The sequence below is a fragment of the Electrophorus electricus genome, chromosome 12, assembly GCF_041902795.1.
Source record: "Electrophorus electricus isolate QZ-2024a chromosome 12, ASM4190279v1, whole genome shotgun sequence".
NCBI lineage: Eukaryota > Metazoa > Chordata > Actinopteri > Gymnotiformes > Gymnotidae > Electrophorus > Electrophorus electricus.
In genome coordinates this window covers 14,353,158-14,376,001 of record NC_137508.1, presented here as the reverse complement: position 1 = coordinate 14,376,001, position 22,844 = coordinate 14,353,158, and the positions used below count along the sequence as shown (strand labels likewise).

Below are 22,844 nucleotides of genomic sequence, written 5' to 3'. Positions count from 1 at the left end.
CATTAGTGACAGCCTATATGAATGTGATCAGGAAGGCCTTCCAGTCTTCAAGCATGCATAGAATAGCTTAAAATGTGTCTCTTTACTTATGAGTTCACTTATATTAATAGACTACTCACATAATTTTAATGAGCATCTGATTTACTAGCTATACTAACTATGTTGCATGTTGTACAGTAATCTGTAATCATACATACAATTCATATACCTCTTTTTTTTTTTTAATAGTGAATTTGTAGCTGTTTATTTAATGTCATCCATTTCAGTATGTGACTGGGGCATGGCTGCTATACAGAAGAAATTGCATGGGAATTTATTGGCTGCTGAGCTCAGGTGGGGCACTATAGTGATAACACCTACAAATCAATACCAAATACTATCAGTAGGACAATTAAGGCTGTATTTTACCCTAGATTACAAGGTGGTCTATGGCAAGGGCAGAGTAGCCTTGCAGCCTACAAACAATGATCATCTGTATTCCAGAAAGAAGAAAGAGGAGAGGAAGTAGCCACGTGTCCCAGCTAGAAACTCCCAGCTAGAAAATGTGAACATTTTATTAAATTAGTCAAGGCTGTATAATTATTTGGGAAAAAATAGTGATATTATATATATATATATATATATATATATATATATATCAAATATATATATATATATATATATATATATATATATATATATCAAATATATGTTGTATATAATGTAATCTGTGATTGTTCCACCAGTTACATCGTCATGGGACATTATGTAGGTATTTCACACATATTCCAAACCAGAGAAAAAAATGATGTTAAAAGAAGTGAAACTCCTTCAGTCCTTTTGATATGCCCTAATAATGCTGAGAGAAAGAGGAAATTCAGAGTTAAAAAAGAGTTAACACTTGAAAATAAACCACAAATGTGATCGTAGGTGGATGAAACAATATATGTAAGATGTGTGTGTGTGTGTGTGTGTGTGTGTGTGTGTGTATGTGTGTGTAGATCAGCCAAGGGGACAGACATTCAGTATATGACCAAGATCAAATCTTTCATATAGACTGGGTTTGTGCCTCTTCGATGGCTTGGTATTTTTTCAGCTCTTGAACTACTAAAATACCAAGGTCTATAATACTGTGACTCTTTAGCCCTAGATTGGAGAACATCTTGTCACATAGCTGATCATTCTCTTGACTTAACCACCTTCAAAATTGCCAGTCTACTAGCCCTCAGCAGTTGCTGTGAACACCTGCACCATATATAATAGAAATCAACCAATGGGTTGTAAAGTCTCTCTCCACACTGCTGCTCTTTTCAGAGTCTCACCAATCATTTGTGCTGCCTGAGTCTTATTTATTTCCCGGTTGACTGTAATTTTGAGCTTCTTTGTAGCTGTGACTCTGAACCTGTTTTGCCTTTGGACATGCCTCATTTCAGTACCTTGGACCCTCGCCTGTATGACCATGCAACCCTTGTCTGTATGCTCAAAGCTTGGTGATGATATGTATGACATATCTATGTCTAGCTGCCAGGCCCTGCTCTAGAGCTGTCAGTTACAGCTCCAGTCCTGAGGGTAAGGTTTTGTTTTCCCAGCTGTAAAACCTCAGAGGTATTTAATTTAATGTTTTAATGAGGTATGGTTTGATTTATAAGGAGGAACGTCCTGTTTAACAGTGTCGAGCACATTGGTTGTCAGATACAGTCTGCTGGGACATCATCCACTGAAGTGGAGAATGATAAACAAGGAAGGCTGCACTGGCCTCCACAACTGCACAGACATTAACACAATATTATGACAATGCCATTATATAGATGCTCAGATTTATTTTTCATTGCAAGTGTTTCTAGATACGATACCTGAGCTAGAACTAGAGCTTACAAATGGCTGGCATTTTTGGAAAGGTTATAGATTTCTACATCATCTAGCTGCAAAGTGTGTCTTGTAGGCATGTTGTGTGCAGTGAGTGCCAAGAGCTCAGAGAGATGGTGCATTTCATCTGTGGGCTGTGGATTGTATCTCTATGGAATCTGCTGTTATAAAACACCTGCTTAATGTTCCCCATTTCTCTCAGGCCATAACAAAGGCCTTCAAAACGAAGGTTTACATGTTTGAGAAAATGTTTTAATGCAACTGGTCACGCAGTATGCTCTCACATATTCTGCAGCTGAATCCTTAAGTTAACTTCATGACCATCTTGAACCAGAGAATGCTGGGTTGATGACTGTTGTCCAACTGCAGAACATTATGAGCGGTTGCCATCATCAACCTTTGCACCCATTGCTGTCTGTTAATGTGCTGACTGATTATGTTTTGAATCAGTCAAAAGGGAGACAATTATTTAAGTTTTATCTGAAAGCCTCTCCATCAAATGGCCCTTTTCCCTCATGCTGGGGCCACACTTGGAGCCACCAAGTGATGAATGGGTGCATTGCTGAAAGGTGAAGAACACTGTGGCATGATTAATGGAGGAGTGATATGGAAGGAATGATAGGGTCACGACCCCTATTGGGAACACATGATTAATCCCCCCCAACAAACACATGTTGTATTGACAGGAGGCGAAGGGGGAAGACTCTTTTAAGAAGATTTAAATAAAATTGTTATGCTCAGCATTACACAGTAACTTTATGGCAGTGAAATGCCATAGAACACATGAAGGGTCTTTCATGAAGCCTTTAGATGTCATTTGGTCTTCGCTCTTGCTTTCATTCATATCTCCTCTGAAATGCATTAATGTTCTAAAATGATTTAATCAGACAACAATAAAACATAGTCACATTTTTCTTAGCAAATCTTTGCCACTTACGTAACGGGAAATAAATGTTTTTGCTTTGAGCTGGTTTTGGCTATTTGCCTATCCTGAAAAAAGTGCCATGAAGACTGACATGAAGCTGTGCCAGGGAATCACCATATGAGCAAGTCAAAATCAATGGTGGCATCTATATGCAGACACACTCCTCTCTGTGTACCCTCAGTTTGTGGTGCTCAGCTGAGGGTGGAAAGATTTAGCCTTATTCAGAGGGAAAAAGCCAGAGAGGTTGAGAGGACAATGGTATAATCTCCTTTCATCAAAGACTATACACTTCTTTAATGGACCCAAATGCATTGCTGATGATTGGGATTCAGTGCAGCATGTGACACAACTGCTGAACTTTGATGGCATACTCTTTCCTGTGCTAAAGATGAGCTGAACTGGGATAGGGTAGGGGAGTTGTTGGTAAAGAAGGAGTAACGCATGTGCAATAGTCAAAGACTATGGCACTTTTCAGGGTGTGAGAGACAACGGGAAGGCTCCAGTTGCCTTAAGAGACAAGCATTTTGTTGTCCACTGCAGTGGAAATTTGTCATTGTCTTCTACATTTAAACATAGTGCCAACATTACACACAGAATGCAAACAAATGAAACATGTCAGTTAATAAAAAAGTGACCAGCAGTCCATACCCCTCACCACCATTATTCTGATTAAATATAGCTTCTTAATGCTAAAACACTTTGTGGAACAAAAGATAATTTATTAAGGTTTCAGATTGAAGCAAATTCTGAAAAGAGCCTTCCAACCTAAGAGTTTATATTTTGTGTTTGTTTACTTGTTTGTTTTTTATATGGTAATGATTAAGACCATTCCTTGGAAACAAATCTAAATGCAGACTGTAGACTAACTAAACACAAGAGGCTACAACCAATTATCTATAGTGAATTTAATGCATTATAATATATTTCACACAACGTATTATCAGTACAAATCTAGGACATTGTTCCCATATCTACTGTGAGCATCTAAATAAAAGATGACCACATTAAAAAGAAGATTTGGTGTTGGACCTCCAATTTTTGGGTTCATCATGATTAAGTGTAGGGTGATATCTGACTGGAAAAGTTTTGTCAGCCATTCAAGAAAGATTAAGTATTTTCAAGCAATGTGGTACTGAATAAGATCTAAGATTTTTTGTTCTTTTATAAAAAAAGATTTTGTTTCTCAATCAATAACTTAATTTCCAAGGACAAATCTTTTGATCATCATTGCTTTTGATCTGACATTGACTGAGGTTAGTTAATCAGAAGTGTAAGGATCAGTGTAACATGGAAGCATGAGAGTAATAGCATGAGTAAAACTCCTAAAAAGTTTTGTAGTAGTTCTAAAATATGATGTTTTTGTGAATCTGGTTCCTGTTATTGTAACAAATTTCAAATTATGTCCAGTGCATAATTAGATCTTACTAGACTCGCACTGCTTGCGTGCCATTCAGATTACATTTATGCCACTGCTGGATTTATAATTAATGTGTACATTTGGGAATTTGAGGGCGAGTGATTCTCTTGTGGCCCTGTCTCCAGGTCAGCCATGTGGTGGTGTGGTGCAAGGCCTGAATGGAACCATAGAGAGTCCTGGCTTCCCACACGGTTACCCCAACTACGCCAACTGCACGTGGATCATAGTGACAGGCGAGCGCAACAGGATCCAGCTGTCCTTTCACACCTTCGCGCTGGAGGAGGACTTTGACATCGTCTCCATTTACGATGGGCAGCCACAGCCGGGCAACCTAAAAATGAGGTAGGAGCCTCGTCGCCTTCTCACTGTTGGCCTCTCTCTGTCTCCCTCTACCCACTACTGCCCTCTCCCTGCCACCCTCTACAGACTACTGCCCTCTTCCCACTACTGCCCTGTCACTGGTGCCCTCTCCAAACTACTGCCGTCATCCCACTACTGCCCGTCCCTGCCACCCTCTACCCAATACTTTCGTCTTCCTGCTGCCTTTTCCTCATAGCCTTCTCCCTGCTGCCCTCTCCTCGCCTCTGGTGGTGTAGAGCACATTCAACAGATCACTGTTGCTGTAAAAAATGTACATGAATGATAACGTGCCCCTGCCCCTGGAAGTTCCAGATTTGTGCTGCAGTCGCAGGTCTCTGTGCACAAGTTGCCCTGCCTCATACGAGTTCACCCAGGCAATGGGAACGCACTTTCTTATCGTCTCTTCTGACTGCGCTCAGAGATCTCAATGGGCATTTATTTAAATATAAATAGTACCAGACCATTTTATGTAAAGACGTCATTTAAAAAAAACCTCCCACCCTATCTTGGGAGAAAAAAGAGAGAGATTTTAATTAAAGTTTGGGTTGCAGTGATTGCATAAACAGAGTTTCTATAGTTCCTCTACTTAAGATTTTTAAAGAATGCCTCTAGGTATGTGTATTATGTGCACCATTTTAGAGGAGCTAAAAGTGTTTTATGAAGAGCTATGATCAATAGACGTGAAAGTAAAGTGCTTGAGCTTCTGGTGAAAATGGAGTGCCTATAATTAGATGCAGAATGCTTTTAAGCACTGAACAATTAACACAAAGATCTAACAGTTCTGAGACCAAGTTTGAACTGGGGTCTTTCAGGTTCAAGCGATATTGAACCAAAAATGTTTGCCGATCCAAAAAGGTATTTTAAATTGGTAGGCAACTAGTAGTCAAAGGTTGCATATGTGCAAGCCAAGTCCATTGCGTGATTCTATTTAAGTAGCACTTTGAGTGCTGGTGATATAGATGTGACGTACATTAGCTGTGTTATGGTAGGGGGCTTAAAATGTATGGAGGTGGCCACAGGCTTGAAATGCACTTGGACCTGTACAATAACTGCTATTACTGGTAAGTCTCTTCATGTACCTTGATGTTTCTGTCCGTTTTCCCTTTTTCTTTTGCCTCCCCCTCTCTCCCTTTTCTCACTTTCTCTTTCTCACTTCTTCTTTCTCTCTTCCTCTCACTCTCACATACTCTCTCTCTTTTTCCATGACGCATCCTTTACTTCTGCTGCACCATTGCCAGGAGATATTACAAAACAGCATGTAAAGATCAATTGATCTAAACACATGTTCTGTAATCAAATTAAAGAGGCCAACATTTATCTCTTCAAGATTTTTCTTTAGAACATTGCTTGGTCAGAAATACATGGTACATACATTTGATTAGCAGCTTTCTTATTTTTTTTTTGCACTTCCAAGGTGTTGTTTCAGATAGAGCTGTGAGGTTGATGGGTAAAATGATGCAGAATGGATCGAGAGTCCATTTGTACAGGTTCAGCTGCAGCCAGAGACAGAATGTAAGTGATTTTGGAGATGCCTAATGTACTCTGATCTGAGAGGCAACACATTGGAAAGGTAGTTACTGAGAAATAATACATATGGTTTGGCAGTGGCTAGTTCTGTGTAGTAAATCAAGGCAATCAAGGAAAGAGGCACAGTCCAGTACTTGCAGAAGAGTGATTTTCTTGATACAGCCCACAGTGTAGTGCTGCTTGTTTTAATCAGCCTGACATTAATACCAAGGAGTTTTGATCCTGTTGCTAGCTAAAATTGATCAGATAAAAGTCTTTTAACAGGTTACGTGTAAAATGTTTTACTTTTTGTTTAAAGACATCATATAAATACTGTATTATGAAGTCTTCATGTGGGTAGTCATGCCCCTCAACCTTGTTACTAGATAAAATCTAATATTAGTCACACTGAATAGTTAAAGGTTGAAGTTTTTGCTTACTATTTAGTATGTAGTTTCAGTTGGTTTAACAGTTTCAGTTGGTATAAGTGCACAACACTTGTTTCAGTCTCAGACTGAATTTCATAAGTGAACCTGTGATTAAAAAGCTACTATGTTTTCATTCCAGACTCTGTGTAGTTGTGACCAGCAAATGGAATTACAAAGACTATAGAAGTATATGGGGTGAAAGCTAGCTTTAGCAAGTAACTGGCTGACCAAATATTCCTGTCATAGACTATTCCTTTGAATGGACATTTGGTGCAATAGTTTCTTGCCTAATTGGTATGAATTAGTTTTTTGTTGTGGTGTTTAGAGGGGGAAAAAAGCTACTACTAATTTGCAGTACTGAGAGTCAGGCCTATACAAAGTTGTAATTTCCCTTTCTGCTTTTTCTAGTTATTGACTATATAGAGCCTTGTGTTATATACTGTTGCACAAAGATAACAGACATAATAGAATACTTTTTCACAGTGACACACTGGTTTTCTCTTGTCAAGGCAATGCTTAATACTGAGTATACTTCATGTACTTCAAGTTCTGTAAATCACAGAGACACTGCATAAATATAGAAACATTGGTGGCAGTAGAAGAATGGAAATGAATATTTGAACTGACTGCTTAGCAGTTAGGCCTGTGTGAAGAACCAAAAATTGAGCCAAGAGTTGTTGGGTAGAATAGAGAATACAGCGCTTAACCTTGGATCCATCTGTGGAAAACATTGAGGCTATGAGGTGGTGAGGTATCTTATAAGAAAACAAAAAAGGTTTTGTTACATGCTGTTTGAGTTCTTCACTTTAAAATATCAAGAAACATTATAATTTCTATACATTTAATGAATGAATATGGGCTTCTTTAGCTGTTCTAAATTGATTGGTTTAATTCATGAAGAGTGTGGGTTAGGAGGTGAATTATTTAGTTAGTAACTAAATTAAAGACAAGTAAAACTGAATGAAGACCATGTTGATTAATGAACTGTTGGCATGGTCGTGTGAAGACACAACACTCAAATGCATGATTAGCAAATCACAATGCTAGTAAATAAATGGTGAAAATAAGGCCATGCTTGAGAATAGGAGGGCAACTCTTCCCCAGTTGGCTATGGCATTTTTTGGATGGACCACTGAGCTGTAAAATAGTTTTTTGAAAGGAAGCATACTTATGACTTTTTGTACTGTTATTGAGATTTTGGGATCTGCCTCTGGTAGGAAAGGCCAGAAGGTTTGACAAGCCTACTTCTGGAATTACCAAAACTGTGCTGTATTTTGTGATGTATATTAACACATAGTTAATGGATTTAAATGAAGATGTAAAAAGAGGATGTAGGTGACATTTGAGCTGGACTGAATAAAAGTGTGTATAGCTGTGAGATCTAGCAACTGAATCTCCTACAAAATGTATCGTCTACTGTGCAGATTACTTTGAGACACAGTTAGCTTAGGCTTGGCAGAAGTCCCTGTTTTAAGGAGTCATATAAAGTGCAGAAGAATCCAGGGCTTCTTGTAGAAAGTCAATAAAGAAACTTGTGTATGACAACAGGTGGTTGTAAAGAACATTTGTTCAGGTTGTGCTGCTGCTTGCTGAAGTAGAAGGTGAAGTGGTACAGACTGAAAGCTCAAGAGAAATAATGTTGCCTTTAGTAATGACATCTCATGACAGCTGCCTTTAGTAGAAAGGCATAGGAAAAGTGCAACATACAAACAGAAAAGGCATGGGTTGTAATATGAAATAATAAAATGATTGTGTAGAGCAGATGATATGTCTATATCTAAAATTCTGTTTGTAGAAACATTCTGTTCCCTTTCCGTTTATCAGACTGTACATAAAATAAGCCATGCTCACAGATTTTTATGCCTTCTATCTCATTGATTTTCCTGTTCACAGGCTGCTCACATAAGCTTAATGAATTTTATTGCCATTTTATCTGGTCTGAAAAACCTGCTAGAAGGTATTTAAAAAAACCAAAATCTTTATTCCATTTCAATGAAACAGGTGAATTGGTAAAGTCACTATAAGAAAGATTATAATACAAATATCATCAAATTCAGTCAAGTAGCCTAATTAAGTAATTTCTCGTTGTCTTTATCATCTTTCTTAAGAAGATGATTATATCCCCTCCCCCCTCACTCTCCATTTTCTAACATTGAGAACTATATATTTATAGCTGCCTTTATCAATGAATACTTTGCAATGGAATCTACAAACAAGCTATAGTGCTCAGACTGATCATGACAATTTTCAGTGTTAATAAAGATTGATGTTGGTTTATGAATCGATGACTGCATATAATATAGAGGCTATGAAACTATATTGATGTTGCCGTAGTGCAATAGCAGAGTGTATTACAGATGAAAAAAAATGTCCACGCTGTGATATCTTTATCGTGTACCTAAAAATAACAGTGCCTGCTTGGTGTGGAGTGCAGACACTACATAGTCTGATAGATGAAGCTGTGATAGCAAATTAACATGTTCATGCAAAGGCTTTGATGAGAGAAGAAAGTCAGTGATTGATAACTGGTTGAGTCAGTAACAAAAACAAAGGCATTATGTAGCATTGCTTATGTAGCATGTTAGCATATGCTAATTCCTTTGTACCATTCAGTATCTGATTTGATACTACTAACTCTCTGTGCTTGTGCTAATGAAGCAAGAACCATTATTGTAGGGTCTGTGTGTGTGTGTAGGACCGAGAGAGGCGTGTGAGTGTGTTTGGGGAGCAATTCAACAGAGCTCTGTCTGGTCTCGTAGGTAATAATGCAGCTTTGTCTTTTTCACTGTAGAGACTGACGGCATACATGCTGCAGCCAATGTGTAACCTTAAAAGTGTGTGCAGTACAAATACATGGCACGTGCTAGCGTCACGGACTGGTGTACTCCACCCATGGATTTAATATTTACTCGGGAACTGAGTTCCAGTCACTGACTCGCTTCTCTCCGGAGCTGTGTCTCCTCACCACAAGGTGTCAGTGGAACCTTAATCCAGGTCTTTTTATGTTAATGGCCTACATGCCTCGTGAATGCATAACAGGGTACCCCATATTTAGAAAGAGAAAATAGGACACCCGCAGATAACCAGTGACTCGAACAAATCCAGCACATGGGACAGAGATTCAAGCTAGCTGAACTAAGAAAGCATTTGGCAAAGAGACGGTGCTTACCTCGCTGGTCTTATTGTCATACTTTGATAATTCTATAAGCTTCTTTATGTATGCATAGGGCAAATATCACAAGTCTTCTCCGCATGTCACAAAGTTGTAGAAGGAAATTGAGAAGAAAGTAGCAAGCAGTCATCAAGTGAAAGTGAGGACAAGGGCAGAATATTGAACTGGGGGTGGGGAGGGGTCTGGCTAAACAATCAGGGCCATTGCTGTGAATAAACTGACAGCCTTATGCTAGTGGAAGCATTGCATTAATACTTAATCTGCAGACGTGTCGCATGAACACCACCGCGGAATCTCACTGCAGCCTGCACCTGAGATGTGTGCCGCCTTTGTCTGGTACATATGAGAGAGGACTCCAGAAGGAACATGGTGTCCAGTATGAGGCATCCAGCATGGTGTCCAGTATGGGGTCCAACTCCTTGTCTTGCTGACTGATAACACACATCATGCAGCACAGCTTTCCTCTCCATCAGGCACCTGTCACGGCAGCCTCCACTCTCCTCTGGAGCCACAGCAAAGGCAAAACACTTGCAAGTTAAGTAGCTGGAGTTGGAAAAACCTTTGGGTAGAATTGAGATGGGGAAAAACAATGTATGCATTAACTTATAGTAGTAGCTAGAGGTTTGGACTCATTTGGTTGTTTTGTTTTTTGTCGGTGTTTTAAAGATATTTTGAGGTTCATGCTTGTATTTGTTTCTAAGACAAAATTAAGAACCAAAGGTTGATGAATATATATTTTAAAGCCATTCAACACATTGTTTTCAATTAGATCCACTCAATCAGTAATGCTCGGTGTTGTGTGTAGAACATGCGGGGAAAAAAGCAAACGTAAGTCTCCAACTGAAGAGTTTAATAAAATGAACTAAAACAATCATAAAAGTGCACTAAGCAGAACTAAAGAAAGCCAATGTAACAGAAGCAATGACCGACGATGGTCAAAAAACGTTTTTAAAGGAATAAACATAATAACATAAGAACACACAGGTCGTGTGGCAAATGAAGCGACATGCACCACCTGATTGTGGCGTTTTCACGCTCAGATTATATAGTAACTTCTGAAAGTTCTCTCACAGAAGCATTTTATGAAACTTGATGTCAAGAGTTTGTATGGATGGCTGCTTTTAAGGATCTAAAAGGTAGCTTTGATTCATTTGACACATTTGACCATTATATTATGCCATATGTTATACCATAGTTTTCATAGTTACACTAAAAGTTAAAAATAGTACAACTAAGCAGTGTAGGGGTGTCCAGATTTGTTATTGGTACTTTTCACTGGAGGTTTGCAAATGATGTTTATAATATGCCCAATCTAATAATATCTTTAGTACTGGTTGAACTGTAGTCATTTTAGGAGGTCTTGTTAATTCCCAGAATTGGTTATTTTAGTAGTATTGGAGACCAAAGGTCATGGAGATCATCATTTCTGATCATTAAAGGTAGTAACCATTCCTTTACCATTTCTCAAAAAGCAAGTGAAGGAGAATTGCATTGCTACATTGATATGTGTAAGTGTAGGATTTATAAATATAGAATTAGTTGTATTGTAAAAATATATAATGTCTTGTAAAAATCAGTTGCAATTGAAAAGAAAACAACACTTATGTTACCTGTTTTATATATGATTATGGCATTCATCCAAAGTTCCAAGGACCTGAAGTTTATGCTGTGCAATGTCACATGAACCCCATCATATTTCGTTGCATGAATTATTCTGTTTTCCTGCCTAACCTCTCCTGTTTTTATGCCATAAAATACATTATATCTTATCATGGTTGGAGGAATTATTCACTTTTTGTTACTGATTTTAAAAAGTGGTATTTAAAATAAATCAATTCCAGTGCCTATAATGTACAAATCAGGAATAGAAATGCAATTGAGTTTCACTATAAGTCTGTGTTTTATTAGAACATACTGGATGACAGATCACATAGACTGTCATATTTTTTGCAGTAATGAATGCATGTAAAAAAGTACAATTAATGTGGAGAAAGAGCTTTCAATGCCTCCCTGTGGATTCTTATGAGAAATTGCAAAATGTATGCTGGATCTGCATGCTGGACCAATATGGTATATATATGGTGCTGTGAGGAAATCCACGTGCCAAATGAGGGATAAAAGGCTTTGAGTCATCCCCTACAGTTTTCACCAGCTCCACTGCTTCCACCAAACAATACACACTTTCGAATTTAGAGTGGATCAGCAGCCACATGGCTGCTTCCATATGTGTCATTTCACTGCAATATGTTTGAACCCATTCTGACGGCCAATTCTATGAATTCATAGCAGATATGTCATTAAGGCAAATACAAAGATAGACAAGACATTGGCCAGAGTGGTGTGTTGCATATGAAAGAGTACAAAGGACATAATATGGCTATGCATCCCCATAGTCTACTTTTTCTTCCTCAACTTGGCTCCTCTGTCTCCTGTCCTCCCAACCCATAAATATTTCCAAATTCATTATGTTAAGTACTGTACCAAAACCAAAGGATACAAACAGAAGATGCTAACATTTCCTTCTGATGTCATGGTTGACAAGGACTTGACAGAGGAGTTTGACAAAGAACTTAACAAAGAACTGCACACTGGGGTGAGACACACATCTGAAAGACACCAATTTTCCATATAAAAAGGGTTTTCTTCCCTTAAAAAAACTGTAGTTACAAATAAACATTTTTAATGAACATTTGTATTTGAATTACACCAAGATTTCTAACTTCCACTTTTATCTGTTGAGCCAGATTTACACATCTATTATGCATCTTATTTTCTCCCTTGCTTTACTGCAAATTGCAATGTGTTCAGTAGGTTTCATTAAGTTTTATTAAGTTGCTTTTTATCAATGCTGGACTGTAATTGGAATGAAGTAGAAATAGGATGCAAATGCATAGCAATGTTTATTAAGGGTACTTCTATAATTGTACTTGATGTCACTGTCCATAGCTGTAAGGGTGGGGATATATACATATAGCACCAAAGAACAGTACGAAGCAGAACGAAACAGAAACATGAGGAAAAATGAGGTTACACCTGATATAGAAGATATGGAAAGGATGACAAAGCTAGACAGGAAACAGCTAGATTAGAGGGAAAATAGATACAGGTGCAACCAGTGAAGGGCAGGGGTATACAAAACTCAAGACAAGATGAAGACTAAAATGAAACAAAAACAAAGAAACAAGTGCCATAAGATCTACAATACTGGGGGGAAACTGTGAGAGGACAGAGAGGTTACCTAGCACTACACATATGCATAACTATTATCATCTACATAACATTTTTGGCAACATATCCAAAAAAGAAATCTAAAGTGGGCCAAGTATAGAGCCTTGTCAGGCATATTTAAAACATGTTCACCTATACTAGCAAAGTACTATCATCCAGTTAAAGAACTATGATGCCAAATTAACACAGTTGCAAAATGCATGTCTTCTGAAATTATTTAATATTTTAACTAATGCTGTTTCAGTGCTATGAAGACAGACAAGAATGTTGTTTTCATTTAAATATTATGTTGCCACAAGACAAGCAGTGTTTTGCAACTGCTTTTTTGAGGGTGTCTGGAAAAGTACCTGTTTTCGAAGAACAGTTTACAATGTATAACGCATGTAGGCAAAGGATGTCTCATACTTCTTTAAAAAATGCTGCTGGAATGCAATCTAAAACATATGGAGGAGTTCAGCATCTTGACAATTTTCCAAAGTTCTATCTCACTAATTTTTTCATCTTTTTAAAACTGGTACACTTTGATGGTGACATCTCATTGAGATAATTAGGTAAATTAATCTCATTGTTAGGATATCCACAGGATATCCATTTTATATCCATTTTAACTGGTATATAAGCAATACTCACTTTCTGGAGGGGCAAATGGCATATCTGGAGGGGCTTTTGCTGTCTCAGGACAAGGTTGATATCTTTGTGTATATTTTCCTCCACATAGTGAAGTGAATGTTTTCGTTACTGATACAAACAATGGCTACCTCAGTATGGTCACTCTTTTTGAATGATAGTCCAATTGTTGTTGCAAAAAAAGGAAAGCAAGTAGTTAATTACTAGAATAGAGCAATTAAAGGATCATTAACCCAATTAAAGTCTGAAAGATAGATCCCCCTCATGAGCTGGTGTAATTCCATCTCTGGTGTAGCTTGTTTTGTTTTCTTGGTGGCTGAGTTCCGTATTGAGTATTCTTGTTTTTTAGGAGAACCGAGTATAATTGGGGAGGAGAGTTGCATCTGGCTTCCATTCGGGTCAATTAACTCTGACAGCTGAGTTACCCTATCTCTTTGCTATGCATTATTGTTTTGACAAGTGTACAGTAGGAGGGTTCCGTATGTTCCCTATGTTGCCAGCATTTGTTGACTATTCAAAGACTAAACACAATCCACTGAATGTTTGAACTCACGCATCTCCAGGGAATTTCCAGTAACTCAATACTGTGTTTTTATTGGGTGTCCCCTTTCATTTTGGCTCATAACAATTTACCTAATCATAAAGGCTTAATCTTCACCATTGTATGTCTCACCCATACCCCACCGACGAGACTCAGGGCAGTGGGGTAGTGCATGTGCTTGGTAGTCATTGACCAGAGTAGGCCAAATTCCACTATAAATTCCACATTGGCAAATAGGTCAGTCAAGATACTTGTTAGTAACGTGCAAGGAAAAGTGGATTGATGAAAGTCAATGCAACCGTTTCACATTAAATTCTTGGTTTTTTGGCCTCTGCAATGATGCAATAATATTTTGCTTCCTGAACAGTTACAATAATATTTAAAGAACTCTGGAAACTGCCTCTATGCTTATAAGGGTTGGATTGGTATCTTGCGTGTGCTATATTACAACAATGTGGCAGATTTAAAGAGCTTTTTGATTTGTAGAGGTTAAGTGTTAATGCCTTTGCAAACTTTTATTAAACTCCTTAAATAACTCCTTGTACTCCTTAAAGAAGGGAGTTCTAGAAGAGCCAGAATCTGGCCTGAGTAAAACTAGTGCAAGCATGCACAGATCCACTCCCAGAGGGATTCAGCTGAACCGCAAAGTGAAGTGTTTCCTAGCTTTGCATGTGCCTAGCTCGATAATTAACCAGTGAATTGAATCAGGCATGTTAGAACAAAAAAACACCAAGGTGAGCAGTGCAGTGGCATGCCAGGGCAGGAAACACCTTTTTTTCAATAAGCACCAGCTGACAGACCCCCAAAGTCCTTAAACCCAAGGTTATTTTTTGGACTGTGAGCAGCCTATTTGAGTGATTTTCCTGCTCCCCAAGTCATCTGATTCAAATCAGCTTCATTTCCAGCTCTACATGGGTCACATATCCAATCTTACAGCAAGTTAAAAACCCTTTACACTCCAAAGAACCACAGGTGGTTTCAAGATTGAGTATTCACTCTTGAAATACATTCCTTTCATATTAGTTTCTTTGTAGTTACTGTATACTTTCCCATAATTATTGAATAATATGCCTTAAGACTAGTTACATTCTAAGCCTAAAATTCAAGGGCTTAAATGTGAGGAGAACACTAAAGTGCACAAGGATCCTATAAACCTAGGCCATGCACTGTGCATACCACTGTGTACACTCTCCAGTACATTTGTGTGTAAATATAAATCAGGTTACATTTCATGGAATGTAATAAGCATGGCCACAAAACAATATACTTGGGCCATAATCTTTGCATAGAACAATACTGTTGGACCAAAGCCTTGGATGCCCTTATTTTAAAACACCAAGGCAAGGCATGGTCTGCCTGTGACATGGGTCTGGACAGTCCACCTCCTACAACTGCTCATGATTTATTATAGCTGTCACAGGCAGATTCTCTTCTGAGATGATGTTCGGTCATGTGACCCACACTGCAAAACACTTTCCCATGCAACGCCTTTCATCTCAGGCTTCAAAACAAAAATATTTTATACATATTGAAGATCAGGAAAAAGAGAAACCTGTGTCTACAGCCTATTCTTCTCAGTCCAAGTCAATTTAGTTTAGGCAGATGCGGGGCTTTGCTGATGTAGAGACTGAATCAAATACAGCCCTGGCCCAGGAGTAATTATGGCTAAATGGTACTGGTACACGGATGAGAGCTAGAGCTGTGCAAGCTCAGTAATAGAATTAGTGTAGCATTGATTCATGTAATTCTGTTTGTGAAGAACGCAAATATAATCAGTAATATTGCAAAGCTGTTCAGAGGGTTAATTCATACCTCACTTTGACCTCTCTTATTTGTTCAACTGAACTCAGGATGCATGGAAGAAGCATGTAGTATAACATTGCCACACCATTCCTGTTACATTGATCTGTAAATGAGCTCTTCACTATATTGCTTGATTTCCTGTATTTAAAGGAAGATAAATTGGTTTTTTTTGTTTTTTTAAAAAATTATGCTATTAATCATGCTATGTACTCTGCGTCAGCGGAAATGAAAGGGTAGTCTTAGGTTCTTATGCAGTGGTTTGCACTAATAGTTGACCCAATAAGGAGTCATCATCTTTTGAGCATGAGGGAGTGCTCATGCATCATACAGAGCCAGCACTCGTGCCACTCGTGCGTCACACACCCCGTACACCCCCTCCCCCACCCATAATCTTGATTCAGAAGTGTCGAGAATTTGCTACTGGGCTGGAGTGGCTCCAAATTGCTTGCCTCTTCAGCGCTGACTTTGCGGGTGAATGAATAAATGATTTTGCCAACAGTGGATAAAAAACCTGTAAGCTTGTGCCACTGTTTTAATTGCTTCAGCCATGCTGTAGGTATACAGTAGCTCCAAGAGGATGGAAAAAGTGCACAAGAGCAAATAAACTTCTTACCTCATGGTACATTTTTATACCAGTCGCCCATGTTCATTCTGGAGGTGCCTCAATGGATTGCTGTACTTTTAGTAGTTATTTATTTATTTGCTAACTTATTTTGTCCAACACAGTGTGCAGTCTGTTTGTAGAGGTTACTGATATCTTCAAAAAAATGCCAGCCGTAGTCTTTTGTTTGCGGTCTGCGTAAATGAGGACAGTGTTTATGAAGCATTTTGCCAGCCCATGTAACATTCGTGGTTGTGTAATTATGCATTATAGTGCAAACACTTGACCTCTCTCTGTTTTGCCGAGGCTCTCCAGCTTTTCCTCCCTCTCATCAGTCACGCGGGTCGGGCTTGATTACCACGCTGTGCTGCTGAGAGAGAAGACAGGTTGTTAACACTGTGACGTCGCTTTGCAAGCATGCGCTACAGTGATTTAACGCTCCTCTGATCTTTTGGGGCAACTCAAGGTGTTCAACGCATTCTTTTTTTAGTCACCTCTTCGGGAGGCAGGATGGTGATGGAGAACAATGTGGCGAGGCCTATTGGTGACCATACCCAGTGTGCTGTGTGAAGGATTATGGGATTGAAGCCTTTAAGTTGGCCTTTATATATGTCTGCAGCATGAGGGGGTACTCATGTCTGTGGAGTACCAGCATAACTTGCTTGTGAGCATGATTTAAAATGGCTTGTTAAGGCAGTTTGTTATTGCTGAGACTGACCTGGCAGGGCAACAGGGCGTGGTTTGATTTGTTCATATCCATGCACAAGCCTCTCAGCGCAGCATCCAGACTGCTGTTCCTCTTTGCCCAGAGCTGGCACTTGCTCTCTCAACTCTGACACCGGTACTTAAATCTAAAATAGATGGGCTAACTTTGATGCAAGGTGGTCATTTAAAGGGATTCAATTTATTTGCATACATGAAACCGCCAGTCACGACTTGCCAAAACAGCAGGCTGGCTTCACACTGCATAAGACCGTATTGTACATTTTAGTGTGGGCGTTGTTATTATTTGAACTGTTCTGTCACTGTCGTGCTAAAAAATGGCCTGCAAGTCACAGCACTTCTTGTAGTCTCCCACAGGATTGTTCTGTTGAAAAATCAATACAGTAAGACAAAAGCTGTTTAAATCTTATCAGTAATCAGAGCAAGATTGCTGACTGAATAATATATCAGCCTGAAATGGCTGTCGTTATTTTCGCAAGATTCCTGTGATTTAACTATATAGCATTCTACATAGCATTCTTAATATATATACTATATAGCATTCTTAATAACATTTCTAAATAGAAATTGCACAAGGATCATTAAAGCAGAAGAAGAAAGTAAAACAGTCCTTAACTGGAACTTCACAATTGTTTTAGTATCCACCTGACCACACATGGCACATAAAGTGTACTATCTTATTGTAGCTGCTTTAGTCCACTCTGCGTTTAAACAACCATGTGCACTGAGTGCTTTGTGCAGAGTTTGTGCAAGAATTCTCTCAAAAAGTCCAAAGCATACACTCTCCAGAGCAATGTGCATCACTCTCCACTTTTTTGCTAAATTAAATGCATATTGTTTAACCTCCTGTTTAAATTAAACACTACCGAATGGAGTGTCCTGAAATTTGCACTCTTGAGTGTATTCCTTAAGCCTATAATTTCACCCACATATGTGTCAAAACAGCAGAGTAATCCATCACAGAACAATGACCTTTTACAATGAAACATGTGCTGCTCTTGACTACGTTCAGGCTGGCATATGATCAGTCTTGTTGGGCCTATGCTTGTGCCTAATTTAAAATGTTTACTGTGAATACTGCAATCAGTGCTGAGGCAATTTACACTTCAGTGGGGGAAAAAAACAGAAAATCAAATATTCTGTGCTTATTCTGGAACAGTGTTATGACACATGAAGAACCCCTTACCTCTGCGAAGAGGAAAAAATATCCCATCATCTCTTTCTCACAAAGTAGTCACAGTTCATCTCCATCCCACTGTGCCTTGTCTCCTCCAGTTCTTTATCAAATTTGCTTCTCCCTTTTTTCACTTACTGACCCAAACATAACCCGCTGCATGGTTTTACTTATGTGACCCTGATAAAACACCCCTTGCTGTTCCGAAGTGACAATTCAGGGACCCCGATCCAAGCTTTTCTTTTCTGGTGCAATGAAAGCCTACCCTGGGGTTTGCCCAGCAGAAAGGGTGGGCTGGCGTAAGAACCCCAGCAGCAGGTGCTGTGTGAGGTTGCCATCAGGTTTCCTTCTTTTTAGAGTGCCTGTAATGGGAGGACAGGAGAGCCGACATCAGACTCTGCTCTGGCTTCCCATGGGAGAATAATTGCTCTGGGGCTTGCGATAAAAAGCAAAGAGAGGATGATCCCACTCTGGGAAGTGATAAAGAGTGTCATAGAAGAGGCCTAGAGGAATATTATGAAGGCAGAATAATTGTGTCATGAATATAAATGTATATAGAAAAATGACCTTAATGCTGATGTATGAATGGGCAGGTTGGCGGGGTGTGTGTACGTGATTGGGGCCATTTCTTTACTTAACAGAATAAAGTTGATACTGTTTATCATGTAACATGCAGCAGAGATTAACAGGCTCTTTGTGCAACAATGTGCCCTGGCAATGAATCAAGAATCAGGGCCAAAGAAATAGAATGTGACATGACTGCAAGCAGAGAGTCAACCAACGATGGCAAAACTGCAGATGCAGGTGGTTGAAAGCAGCAGCTTTCATCATATCTGTAAATCAGAAGTTATAGTGAGCCATATAAACTCAAAACACAAAGTGAGGAACTGCAACTGTTTGTGAAAATGCATTGGCAGTTTTGTTACTAAGGACAATGGTTTGCTGATTTTGTGGGATCAGGGAATAACTGATGCAAGTGGAAACATTTTTAGAGATTACAGAAACAATAGGCAGATGGGATGTAATTTTTAAAGATACTAAAGATAGATACAGGAGAGCTACAGAGAGAGAAAAGAAGTAGAGAGAGTGGTCCAAGAAGGCATTAGGGGATGCTGCGCATAGACTTTCTTGAAGAGAGAAATTATACCAATGTTCAAAGTTGTATAACTTTTGAAAACCCCAAGGCAGGGCAGAAATTGAACAGTGTAAAAAATAATTAGAACACCAGGTGTGGGCACAATGAATCTGAGGCAGCGACTGTTGACAAACCAGTGCTGCTGTCTTCCTTTCACATTGCATGGAAACTCAATTTCAAGTTTGCTCTGTCAACGTTTGTGTGGCGACCAGGAGATGGGATTTAGTGCATCCTAAAGAGGGAGAGAGAGAGGGGTAAAATGGAAGAGCAGTCAGGTTTAGAAAAGCTGACATCAGTTATCTCAAAAAATTAAATTTCACATTGCTCGTGCTTACATGGGAACGGTAGAATGGCACTAGAAGAAAATGATCTCTTAATGGCCTGCAAAGAGGAACATGATCTCTCAACTGCAGATTTGTAAGAATTTTCATTTCCATTTCAGTTTTTAAGGTTAGGCCCTGGGTTTGGTTTGGTTTTGGTTTGGTTTGCCAATAATATTTCTCTTACTCTCTCATTTTTAATTTAATTCTCAAGTTATTCCTTACATGTTCTGCTTTAATGTAATCACAATTATTTATAAGCAAGAATTTTCTTCTGCTCATGATTTATTAAATGTGAAGTATATTCATACCATACCCCTCTACAGTGATTGGTATGTGTCCAAATGCATATTTTTTGAGTGATCTAACCATCTTAGGACAGTTCAGTTTCACCTTGTGGCATACTGGAGAGATGGTAAGATGCTCAAAACACAAAAAGGAAAACACAGTGAAGCAAGACATTAGGCAGTTTTTTTTTGTAAAACTAAAACTTTCCCGCTCCAAAGTTTTATTATATATTTATGTCATATGCTATGATGGTACAAATACATAATGCTTAAGTTATTAATTCATTTATAATGGTGGTCATACCATGCGTCAGCATATTATCTTAGCCAGTGGAGGAATCTTTGCCACGAGTTCAACACCAGAGCAGGGAGCTGTATCACCATGTAACGACATTCCATGATGTCTAGTTTCCTGGAATGAAATTTCAAACATATTGACCTAAATTGTCTATTCTAGATGTTATTAATAGAAATAAGTTTGTGTAAGGCTAATCATATGACTGCTTAGGAAGCCCCAACAATGCCCCAGCAATGCCCCACCCCAATGCTCCAGCAACATCTCCCAATGCTCCAGCATTGCCCCACCCCAATGCTCCAGCAGTGCCCCATCCCAATGCCTCAACGATGCCCTACCCTAGTGCCCTAGCAATGCACCACCCAAATGCTCTAGCCTCTGCAGCAAGGAGTCATATAAAAACAATATGCGTTGTAAAATGTTTTAACTTTACGGTCCTGTATAGCCATTATGTGCCTCTGCAGAAGTACCAGTGCATAATGTTATTACAATGCGGTCTTCAGTTCCTCCCCAAAAGAGGCTTAAAGTTCAGAAATAGGTTTTTACACACTTCATTATTTTAATGAATGGTCTGGACTACCAGTGGTTGCATACATATTCAGTAATTTCTCATAGGAGTGTGAACTTATTTTTAAAATGGTGTATTTTCAGAAGATGCAGGTTATATTAAAGTAAATGACCATATGTCTTGTGTAAAGATAAAAAACTAAAAGAAAAAATTAGCAGATTAAAGAATACTGTAATTCATTTATTCTTTGAAAACATACTGAAGCTGAATGATAAATTGCCCATTAAACCAAGAAGTAGGATGGAGGTCAAAATGACTATACAACCTATTATATTATGTCTGCAATTTGTCACATCAAAACCTTTAAAACTAGTTCAATGAAGCAGAATTGCGTAAAAGTGATTATCTGCACTGAACTAAGTTTAGGAATAGTTGTAGGAATAGTTTCTAAATAAGTTTAGAATATTTATTTCTTTATTTTCTTCTTTCTTTCTTTTTAATTTTTTTTCCCAATATATAATGATTCATTTTGGTTCTTAGTTGGACAGTTAGGTTCATGAGTCTTAAGTAACCTCTTAACATTCAAATAATCACTGCTATTTATATGGGAAAAAGAAAACAAATAAATTGTGACATCTGACAAAAGAGTGAAGAAAAAGGTTTTATTGACAAAACGAGAGTAAAATGCCTAAATAGGTTAAAAAAAAGATTTTAAAAAACAACAACCATGAGCAGTCAAAATGGGAACAGTGACTTGGTTGTAGATGTGTAGGTGTGTTTGCATCTACAATGCAAACTGCTAGAGTCTGGCATTTGGCGAATGAAAAGAATGGCAACAGGTGCACTGAGTAGCTAATAAGTGGGTGATTAGGAGCCGGGGAATGGTTGAAGATGGTGATTGACATGATTTTGTGGGTGCGTGTGTGCGTGTGTGTTTGTATTCCTGGATGGATAGTGGCTGGGCGTGTGAACAACACTCCATGACTTAAGTATCCAGGATCTTGATCCCATGGCTGAGGGTAGGGTCCTAGATGCTTGACTCAAACTCTAAATGAATTAACAGAAACAGAAAGTTAAGACCAGTTAGACTTCCATAGATAATGTATAGTTTCATGGTAATTAGAAACTTTTTCAGATATTCAATAGTTAAGAAAAGTGCAAGAGACAATGTAAAGGTTTCAGGCTGTTATGAACGCAGAGGAAGCTGATGCTAAATTGTTTCATGAAGATTACAATGGTGTATGCATATTTGTGATATCTGAAGAAGTGAGTAAGTAAAAGGCAGAGAGACACATTTGACTTAAAATAATAGGGTTCTTGGCTGTAGCAAGGGTAAAGACTAAGGGTATATGTTATAGTTGAGTATAGTTGTTATATATTTGTATAGTATAGTTGAGCTTTTGGTGAAGATTGGTCTGAGAGTTCATGTGCTGAAGCTGCTTTGGAAAAGTCAGGAAAATGTATTTTGTTCAGAGCTCTATACTGCACATGACTCTGAAGGAGATCAGAAAAGGAGGAATCAAATTTTAACTTCACTGCATATACCAGCAGTGGTAGCTCTTATAGAGAACTGTTTCTTTTTATCTGACTTTATAGCTGTGACGGGGAGCAAAACGTAAGAGTTGTACATCTGTTTGAAGCAGAGTGAGAATTTTGGTGAAGAACTGCATAGAAGCTGAGGTTCAGGAGCTGTCATCTAAAATTCATATCATGACTTACAGCAATATACTTCACCTTTGGACATGGTATATATGATTTAGCTACCACACCCCAAAAGTCCATTAAAGGTGATTGGTTGAAGCAGACCACTCCTTATAACTGTTTTTCAGTTTTGGTGAGGACAAAAAATAATATTTTGGACTTAGAGCTGTTCTTTGCAATGTTTGCTAATAAATATTATTTGAATGTGGTAACCAGGACATTTGCATGGTCCCCCAATTTTAGGAAGT

The 22,844-nt window shown here is 38.5% G+C and overlaps 1 protein-coding gene across 2 annotated transcripts in view; it reads left to right on the top strand.

Moving 5' to 3' along the window:
- The window catches only part of csmd1b (CUB and Sushi multiple domains 1b), a 265,284-nt gene that overhangs the window by 60,149 nt on the left and 182,291 nt on the right, over positions 1-22,844 (top strand). For both annotated transcript variants that reach the window (XM_027023454.3, XM_081724720.1), the window contains exon 2: positions 4,313-4,529. In XM_027023454.3, coding sequence (XP_026879255.2) covers positions 4,313-4,529 — 217 coding nt within the window. The remainder of the gene's footprint in view (positions 1-4,312; positions 4,530-22,844) is intronic.